The 10284-nt window shown below is 32.2% G+C and overlaps 1 protein-coding gene across 2 annotated transcripts in view; it reads left to right on the top strand.

The window, feature by feature from the left end:
* Positions 1-9430, top strand: part of LOC143068035 (transcription initiation factor IIE subunit beta-like) — a 210152-nt gene extending 200722 nt beyond the window's left edge. The window contains exons 1-3 of one of the 2 annotated variants that reach the window (XM_076241778.1): positions 3323-3401; positions 7545-7598; positions 7907-9430. In XM_076241778.1, coding sequence (XP_076097893.1) covers positions 7930-8799 — 870 coding nt within the window. In that variant the 5' untranslated portion in view covers positions 3323-3401; positions 7545-7598; positions 7907-7929 and the 3' untranslated portion in view covers positions 8800-9430. Of the gene's footprint in view, positions 1-3322; positions 3402-7544; positions 7599-7906 lie in introns of those variants that run through there. The other variant, XM_076241785.1, reaches the window with a different exon arrangement.
* Positions 9431-10284: the final 854 nt, after the last annotated feature.

Below are 10284 nucleotides of genomic sequence, written 5' to 3' on the forward strand. Positions count from 1 at the left end.
ATAAGTTACTGTACGATCAGTCTAGAACTGACTGTATTCTAGAAGCGATTTCAGATTTTTTGACTGTATGACCAGTCGTGATTTATGAAGAAAAAAACAACAGCAATTTGAAGGTATATACGTGTATATGTGATATTATGAACTATCCAGGGAACTATAACGTGCAATTACTTTCATCAGACAATACAAATATATTTCTGATGAATTTTTTAGATGGCAAAATAATTGTATTTTTGTTCAATCAGTCTTATTTAAAATCAAATGCCTAAAAAGTAATACATGATTCGCTTGTGGACTTTGTAATAGAGTATCGTTACAGTTATCTGTTTATAGCTACTACATTTTTAAAGATTATTTACACCGTCCTCCGTTGACCAATTGATAATGACATTAATCAAGCTTGTCTCTTTTAAAATAACAAAAAATGGATAAAGATAGCTTTGAGTGGGGGTTAATTCATGTGATATAATTTTGGTAAGTTTACAGAAATAGAAGGTCTTTAATGCATTAATCGAGTAAAAATGGAGCAATTTCAGAAAACTTTAATGATTGGTTTAGGAGGTGTTGGAAATACCTGATGGGTGCCCCCAAATAATGCAATGTTCAAGTCCGTATCTTATATAAAGTAACCCCATACAAGATTTTTACTAAAATTCGAAATAGACGGTGCACAATACAGTCATTATCATTTATGATAAGGAATCCGAATAAGATTAATTAATAGTTATATCAGTGACGGATTCAAAAAAAGGGATCCGGCAGTTTGGATTGGACCCCCTCTCCATTTAAAAATGGCCGGAACCCCCAATGTATATAAAGTGGTTTATGAGGAGATGCGCTTACAAAACCGGCGGAACATATTGTACCGGTCCAACGGACGAACGGAAAGACGGACTTCTTCATCACTATAACCCCCCGCTTAACAAAGTGGTGTACAATTGAGTGTCAACGAGACAGCTCTACATCTTAAACAAAGTGAAGGAACTGTGATCATTATAGGCTAAAAGTACGGCCTTGAATGTGTGTAAATACATGCATTTTTATATAACAACTAAATCTCTGTGTTTGTACAATTTTAAGTATAACGGAGGACATTTCTGAAACTTATAAACTAGTATACATCAAACCTTCCTCTTATTTTAGCAACATTTAAACATCCTTATACTTAATGTAGTAAGTCGAGTACACCATATTAAGCTAAAAAAAATGTTTCATAAGTTTTTAGGATGTGAATGTATTTAAATATATTTGTGTTATTTAGAAAAATGCCACCTTCTAATGTATCGTAAATAACTTTAAAATCACCACTAGAATACAGTAACACAAAGACTGATCATACAGTTTTAAAATATACAAGCGAGACTGATCGTACAGTGAGAAATTCAAACAAGTGTAATTGTCTTATTTCTGGCTTCAAAGATCTGGTTGAAACTCTTAACACCACTTGAAATATACTTCTTTTAGTTAATTAAGTCTGTTTTGTACGTTAATTTGTACACTATAGGGTAAAAAGATTGTGTTTAGGTTCGCCGACTGATTTTTTTTAGTGATGCACTTGAAAATCTCTTGATTAAGGCAAAGATACGAATAATGAATGTGTGGAATTTAATTCTAAACCCATTTGAGAATATCGATGTTGGCTAAGCAATGTACAGATGATCAACTTACCGTTTTTTTTTTCAGTATACCCATCAAATTTAAAATGTGATCCAAAACGTTCTCGCTTCGAAAATCGCGACTTACGGATAGCGTACAGAATAGTATCTACACTGTGTAAATGGAATTAACAGAGTTTACGCATGAAATTGGGACAAATTTATAGATAAGGACAAAATAATTAATAGAACGACAACATTGAAATGGAGACTTGATCTTTGACTACCTTTAAAATTTTGACTTTTCGTCCAGTGATTGTTTTATGTGGTATCTCCTTTTAAACCAGCAGATTTTACTGTTTTGGAAATTTTTCTCAAAAATTTGCCAATGATCATTACATTTCAGATCAACACAATCAATAAATTAAACATGAAAATGACTCTGAAGTGTGATGCCATTGGCGAGTTTTAATGAAGGAAATCGTAAGTCTTTCTCGATAAGGGGACGGGGACGATCATTTGATATTCGGGGGGGGGGGGGGCTTGGTTGGTTATTTGGTTATTTAGACTTATTTTGTAGACTTAAAGAACAGACTAATTATTTTCATTAGACAAGGCCGGACTGATTGTTTATTTTCACAACCATGTCAATTAAAGTTAATAATATTTTAAAGCACACAGTTTTTAAATTAATGTTTTTATTCTTAAATAAAAGTACATGTAGGATCAAGTCATTATGTAGCTTTTAATCAGAATTAATCATCATGCATCCTCTGGAAGTGAATCTTCTGATTTCCAAACTCAATTATTGCATACGTATAAGCCGGTATTAAAGTTGGGCTGTGACTAGCTTTTTTTTTTTAAACAAATATTGAAACACAAGTTCAGTTTTCTTTATTTTTTCGATAATATTTTCGTCTCAAAGCCGATTGAAAATATATAGATTCAGTGTAAGACTTTATTTATGGTATACAAAAGTCCGGCGTCTGCCACGTCTGTCATTCTGTTCGTCTAGCTGTCCGTCGCCAACAAGTTCGCGCACCGTAACTTGAAAACAACTTATCCAATTTTCATGAAACTTAATGTAGTTGTTTCTTATGATGGTCAAACGATCTGTATACTTTTTGGTGAAAATAAGATTTAAACTTTTTGAGTTACAGGACTTTGTAACTAAACTTTTTTGACAGGGTTTTTTTCACATGCTGCGCCGTATCTCAGAAACTATTTATGATTATTGCATAAAACTTCACACCGTGTTAGTTATATTAATTTGAAGATCTGTATACTTTTTCGTGATGGTTCTTTATTTAATTTCTGACTTGTTGAATTTTTATTAAGCTTTTTATTAAAAAGAAAAAAAGTAGTCTTTTTTGGTCACATTTTGCGCAGTTTTATTTCAAAATACTTCGGGCGTATTATGCGCTCGGGGTGCAGCTGTTTATTAATATACGGCCAGCCAGACAAATAGTCACTCGGCGGTTTTCAGTCAGTCTTTTCAGTAATTTTAAAACATGATGGTATATAAGAGAGAGAAATATGTTAAATTAAAAAAAAACATCATTTGAAAAACACCTCTTTAAAACATGTTGAAATTGAAGTATTTCGAGTTTTTTTACAGAAAAAAAAAATCCAACTTGTATCGCAAAGTCACGAATTTTTGATATTGCGTTTACGAAACTGTTTCCGTTTCTGTTCCGGTATCGACTTGAGGTTTCCTAAAATATTTACTGGTTTCCTGTCATTACGACTACGTATATCTTCCTTTAACAAATCATAAGGTTAACAGCAGATATCAGAGAAAGAAAGGTGAATTTTAAATCGAGAGTAAATCTGATTATTAACAATCTTTTAATACTTGATTTGTAGAATAACAAGCTACATTTCACAAAAAAAAAAAAAAAAAAAAGACTTTTCAATCATTTGAAGCGCCACATCGATTATTGACATTGTGGTATAAAATAATGAGATTGGAAAAAATACCATAAGCAGCCGGTAAATTCCAAAGAATCATCACGTCTTGAAAAGTTGAAATGCTGTCATATTGTTTTGCTTTGATGCCTTAGTAGTAGTAAGGCGTTGTCGCAATAAGTTGTCAGCCCTTAAATACGTTTTAGACTACCTGTACCTGTAAAAAGATAATGTGTCCGTAGCTATTTTTCCAGACACAGCAGCCCATAAGAGATAACATTAGAAGATGCCATGGTTTTAGTACTAACACTACTTTCTGGTCTTTATTTTCAATACACTTTTTCACTATCATGCAATGAATCATGACTATAGTTTATGTTCCACATAATTTCCTGTTAAGTCATGTAAGTTATATATGTCGTGTACATGTTGTTATTTTGTACTGGTTATTACTCTTATAAAAATTTTATACAAGTAATTACCTGTATGAAGCCATCATACAGGTTGTTACTTGTACAATTGTATTACAATTGTACAAGTAATTACTAGTACAATTTTTACTCAGAAAAAGATAATAACTTGTACAAATCATTATTCAACTATGACTTATTTGATGTTAACATGAAATCGTTTCCCTTTAAACAAATAATGCAGAGATGCAAACAGTTTTTTTTTCCTGTCAGACAATGGGGCCTACAGGGTACCAAGTTTTGCCAGACCCATCAAATTTCTGCCAGACCCATATTTTCACTCAAAAATCAAATGAAATTACAAATTTTATCGGCCATGACATATTTCCTGAACTTATCAACTATACTTAATAGACCTCCTTCCTAGAGAGCGAATTTCTAAAACAAAAAACATGACGGAAATACGGAGAATTGTTCGGGGCGAGATGGACAAGGTACGAAAGACTATTACTGGGCGGAAATACTGGTTCCCGGAGTTAGAAAATGCGGGGGAACAGGACATTTACTTTTATTAAAGATGATCGCAATTTTATAAACAAAATACTCTGCCGGGGCCGACGGGGATTTCAGTTTTGGCGGACCCAAGCGGACTTAAATATTGCCGGCCATCAGGTCCTGCACAGCTACGAGTTTTGCCGGACCTGCATAAATTCTGCCCCTTAGGTCCGACGGGTCCGACGATTAGTTGCATCTCTGATAATGTATTACTTAGCCTAAAGGCTGTTGAACTGTTACACAACTCTCACAGGTTAGCAAAGTAATATCTACAAATAATTCAACATGACCAAAATTGTCAATTAAGGAGTTATTGTCCTTTATGGTAAAAGTTGTAATCGTACAAAGATCTTCTCCTCTGAAACTACTGAGACAAATTTAGCCAAACTTGGTAATAATCATTATTAGGGTATCTTTTTAAAAAAAAATATGTCTGATGAATGCACCTGCCAACCAACATGGCCGACATAGTAAAAATAGAACACAGTCGTAAAATGCAGTTTTTGACTAATTTCTCTGAAACTAAAGCATTTACAGCAATTTTGATGTTGATAAAAATGTTTATCAGGTTAAGATACATGTTTATGTGTCCTGAAATTTTCAGACAAATCAGACAAATTTTGTTGCTTTTGGCAATTATTTTGAATATTGTTATATTATAGATAGAGAAAATTTGTAAACAGAAATAATGTTCAGCAAAGAAAGATCTACAAATAAGTCAGCATGACCAAAATGGTCAATTGACCCCATAAGGAGTTATTCCCCTTTAAAGCCAAATTTAACAATTTTTCGCAAATTTTTGTAATCTTTTACAAAAATCTTCTTCTAAAACAACTGAGACAAATTTAACCAAACTTGGCCACAAATTAGCATAAGGGTATTTAGTTTTTTAAAATGTGTCCGAGACCCTGCCTGCCAACCAACATAGCAGACATGGCTAAAAATAGAACATAGGGGGAAAATTCAGTTTTTGACTTGTATCTCTGAACCTAGAGCAAAAGTATAAAGGTTGCACTATTTCATGCATCAATTGTAAATAAAAATACCATGTGAGTGACACAGGCTCCTGGGAGCCTCTAGTTTATAATTATCAAGATGCTTAATTTCTTGATTGACAACTTATTTGTTACGTTTGGCGGACGTGTTGTTCAACAAACTATCGGCATTTCAATGAGAAAAAACTGTGGTCATCTTCTTGCCTACTTGTTACTTTATTCTTATGAGGCTGACTTCATAAGGGAACTTCTTCAGAAGAAAGAAAAGAAGTTAGCAGTATCCTGTAACTTTACTTTCCGCTATATACATGTAGATGATGTTCTCTCACTAAATAATTAATAAGTAAACATCAGGAAATCAGTACAATTGCAATTGCAAATGGTGGCCAAGGCCATGTTCACTGCAGCTGTCGGGACGGATGTAAAACAGGCAAATGTATATCTGTTAAGCTAAATTTGCCCAAGCTTATGTCATCATAATACATTGCACTCGTCTGAAATCTTCTCACATTTCAAAATCAACACAAATAAACACTTTGAAGAAAAGAAAAACAAACACAATAAAAAATTCAAAATACATACACTGAGTAATATCTACTAAGAAAAAAATAAACAATAAAAAATAAACAAATAAATAAATAAATAAATAAGAGAAAATAGTAAATGGAAAAAAAACCCTGACAAATGACAAGAATATCCCAAACTAACAAAGCCAAAGACAGGAGTGTTTGAATAAAACATTTGAAACAGAAAAAGTTACAAATACAATGTACAACACAAAGATAGTGAGTTGTACAAGTTATTATCTTTTTCTCCACAAAATTTGTACAAGCAATTTCTTGTATAGTTATATTTGTACATGTAATAACTTGTATGATGGCATCATACAAGTAATAACCTGTACAAAGTTTTTGTACAAGTAATAACCTGTACAAAATATTGGATTGGAGAGTGAAATAACTAAAAAAATCATACAGTTAACCCACTCTGCTAAAAATAACCGAGTTAACTCACCAGAAGATCAAAGAAAAATTTACCATTCATGTTACAAATGCTGAAATAACACAAATTTTGACCTTTGTGTTTGCAGCATTGACCCAAATAGACATACAGAAAGTTGTCTAAGTGACCATTGGCTTTTTTCCAGATTTGAAGATCTGGATAAGGTGTTGTCAGGGTACAGTCAAATCGGAACCTTGTCAATTTATGACATGGTCACCTATAAAAAAAATTAAATCAACACCTTGTGTAATCAGCATCAGGTCAAATCCTCACCTTTGTTTAATCAGCATCAGGTCAAATCACACCTTGTTTAATCAGCATCAGGTCAAATCCTCACCTATCTCAAGTTAAGTCATTTGTTTAGTCAGTTTGGCACCAATTTTATTATCCTAACCTTTTTCTTTCCTTATTACCTACATGTATTTGAAGTATGGAGGGAATAGTGTTATTGTTTCTTTCTTTTTTAATTATATATGTTTTTTCCCAACTTTAAGGTAAACTTTTAGGATACATTCAATGTTAAAAAATCAGCACATGCATTAAGCAGATAGAGTACACAATAAAAAATAATCAGTTGGTTTTGGTTACTTTGTTCAAACTACAATGTATGTGACTTTACACTTCGCACATATTGTAACATTCTCGTTTTTTGAGATATTAAAATCAATATTTTTACACTTTTAACTTTGAAATAATGGTTATTGAATTTTTTTTTTTTTGTAAAATAAAATCATTATTTGTATACATGTATATATCAATATAAAAAAATGATTTCTGAGGCTTAAGCGCTTGTCTGTCTAAGATGTGTAAGAATCAGTTGAATGAGTTATCAATCTCCAGTTTACATTTATTTCAAATCACCATGTAGTACACCAGTGGGTATTATTATTAACTGTCACCAAACTCTAGTGAACAACACAAACAAAGCCCAACATACTTGTTTCGAACAATGAATAACATACACAAATGTACATGTAGCAGGCCTAGCAATATATTGACATTAGCTTGTTCACATCAACAATATACATCATATAGAGAATGCTAAACATTGTTGAAATAATGTTATTCTTCTGTTTTAGTAAATAATCCAATATGGATCTCATTTAAGGAGAAGAAGACATTCCACTGAAGAGGTATGTACCAATATTTGAACTATGTGTGTACTTAAAAAGGCCATGGGATGATATATAAAAAAAACTTTGTTAAAACCTACCACATTTTCTATGTTTGAACAAAGGCATGAAAAGAGTCAATGTTAACTATATCACATTTTCATGTTGTTTTTTTTATTTTGAGAATTCAGTGTTGATGATAGAAATTTCATAGACATAGAACTTTTCTGTTTTATTTTATTCACAAGTTTTAGATGATTTATCAGTAATACTAAAAATATAAAGTATAGCAATGATATACATGTATTCATTTTTCACAACTCTTACAGTAAATACAGATAATTAAAGTGGTATGGATCCAGCACTTCTGAAAGAGAGAGCAGCTTTCATAAACAGGGCAAAAGCACAGCCAGCTGTAGAAAAAAGAAAGCATACGGACACTTCTTCTCATTCTTCTAAAAAACACAAGTCATCTTCATCATCAAAACAGAAAGTAAGCAATGGAGCATCATCAGCACCAAAAACACCATTTGACTATAAAACAAGTCATGGTAGTTCACAATATAAATTTGGAATACTTGCTAAGATTGTAAAATACATGAAGACAAGACATCAGGAAGGACAATCACATGGTTTAACATTGGACGATATATTGGACGAGACAAATCAATTAGATGTACCAACAAAACATAGACATTGGTTGTTAACAGAAGCTTTAAAAAACAATCCCAAAATCAAAACGCTCAATTTTGGAAATGACCAAAAATTCTTATTCAACCCGTCTTATGATATAAGAGACAAAAAAGGCTTACTAAATTTGTTAAAGAAGCATGACCTCCATGGACTGGGAGGAATTCTTCAGGAAGACATAGAAGAAGCTTTACCTAGGGCTGAGAAGTGCATGAAAAACCTCGGAGACAATATTGTGTATGTGCAACGTCCACATGACAAAAAGAAAGTTTTATTTTATAATGATAAATACTGTCGTTACAGTGTGGATGAAGAATTTCAGAAACTATGGAGAGGTGTGTCTGTTGAAGGTATGGATGAGAGGAAGATTGAAGAATATTTGGACAAACAGGGAATTTCCTCTATGCAAGATGTTAATATCAAGAAAGTAGTAAATATGCAGAAACGAAGAAAGGGAAAGAAAAATAACAAATTTAAGAAATTAAATGAGCATTTAGATGGTGTTCTACAAGACTACTCAGATAAACAATAATACAAAGATAAATAGTGGGTCCAGTTAGCTTTCAGCCTTAATGAATTAACTGTTACAGTATTTTTTAAAAGTACCAAGCAAAGGAATTCATTGTTACTGGCATTCATGTCTTTTCTTGAAGAGAACAATCAAACTATTGTCATACAGCATGTATGTATTAAAATTGCACGGATAAATTAATTAAAAAGTTCAATGTTTCATTAAAATGGTTTTGGGTCAATCAAGTTAGTAAGACATAACATGAATCATCAAAGATTTCGATTTTCATGACATGTTTTACATAGTCATTTACTAAATTTACAATTAATTTCTTATGCACAAACAGTATGATCAAAGCAATATATGAATTATACAATATATACATTGTACACACTCCAACATTACCATGCATATAACATACATGTTTGTTAAATGTGTAGCTTGCTGTCCAATGTTTGGGTAAATACTAAATACATGTGTTATTGTGTATGGGTATAATTGAGGATGACCTATTGTATAAGAGTTAGTAGCTCTATTGTGAGCCAGGGTGTATGTACATTTAGATGTATAAGTATTGCAATCGCTTCAATTCACTTGGTTTAAATGTAATTCAGTTATCTGTCATTGTCAACTATTAAAAAAATTGAAAATATTGGATCTTTTTCAGCCATATACACCATGATTTTTTTTATGTCCCCACTATAGCGGAGGGGGCATTAAGTTTTATCCTTGTCTTGTACATTTGGCTGTTTGTCATTTTGTCAGTATGTCTAAACATGAAAGTCCAATAGTTGGTTTCCGTTCTCTAACAAAGTTTGCCTCAATTAAATGTCATGAAACTTATACAAAATGCTTATTACCACAAAACACAGATCAAGTTTGAATTTTGGTAGTGTCACTTTAGCAGTTCTAGAGTTAAGCCCCTTTACAAATGGAAAAAATGCTGAATTTTTCGTTTCCGTTCTCTAACTTAAGTTAGCCGCAACCAAATGTTATGAAACTTATACACAATATATATATTAACACAAAACTAAAATCAAGTACAAATTTGGGTTGTGACTTTTTAACTGTATATTACATGCAAGAGGGGGCATCATATGTGTCCCATGGATACATTCCCCATTTATTTAAAAAATAGTTCTATACATAATAACTACAACCAGAGTTTGACATACATAAAAGGCTGTAGAATTTAGCGGGTACAAATGAGTCATCCTCAGGCAATTAAAAGCTGCATTGTTCAGTGGTCAAGAAAATTTGATCTGGTCAGTTTAAGGGAACCACTAGTAGATTAATGATATTTCATATACAGGTGTAATAGCTTTGACACTTCACTTCTGATGTCCATGAATGTTATTTGGCTCCGCCCCCTCATAAATTGTCTAATGGTTGAAACTTTTGCTTAATATTTTACATGTTTGTGATTAGGTTAGTCTTAATGAGAACTACTAATGATAAGTCAAAGATACATGTATTTGGTATGCAGTTATATTAGCATTTGAATAT

This window comes from Mytilus galloprovincialis, chromosome 1 (genome assembly GCF_965363235.1).
Source record: "Mytilus galloprovincialis chromosome 1, xbMytGall1.hap1.1, whole genome shotgun sequence".
Lineage (NCBI taxonomy): Eukaryota > Metazoa > Mollusca > Bivalvia > Mytilida > Mytilidae > Mytilus > Mytilus galloprovincialis.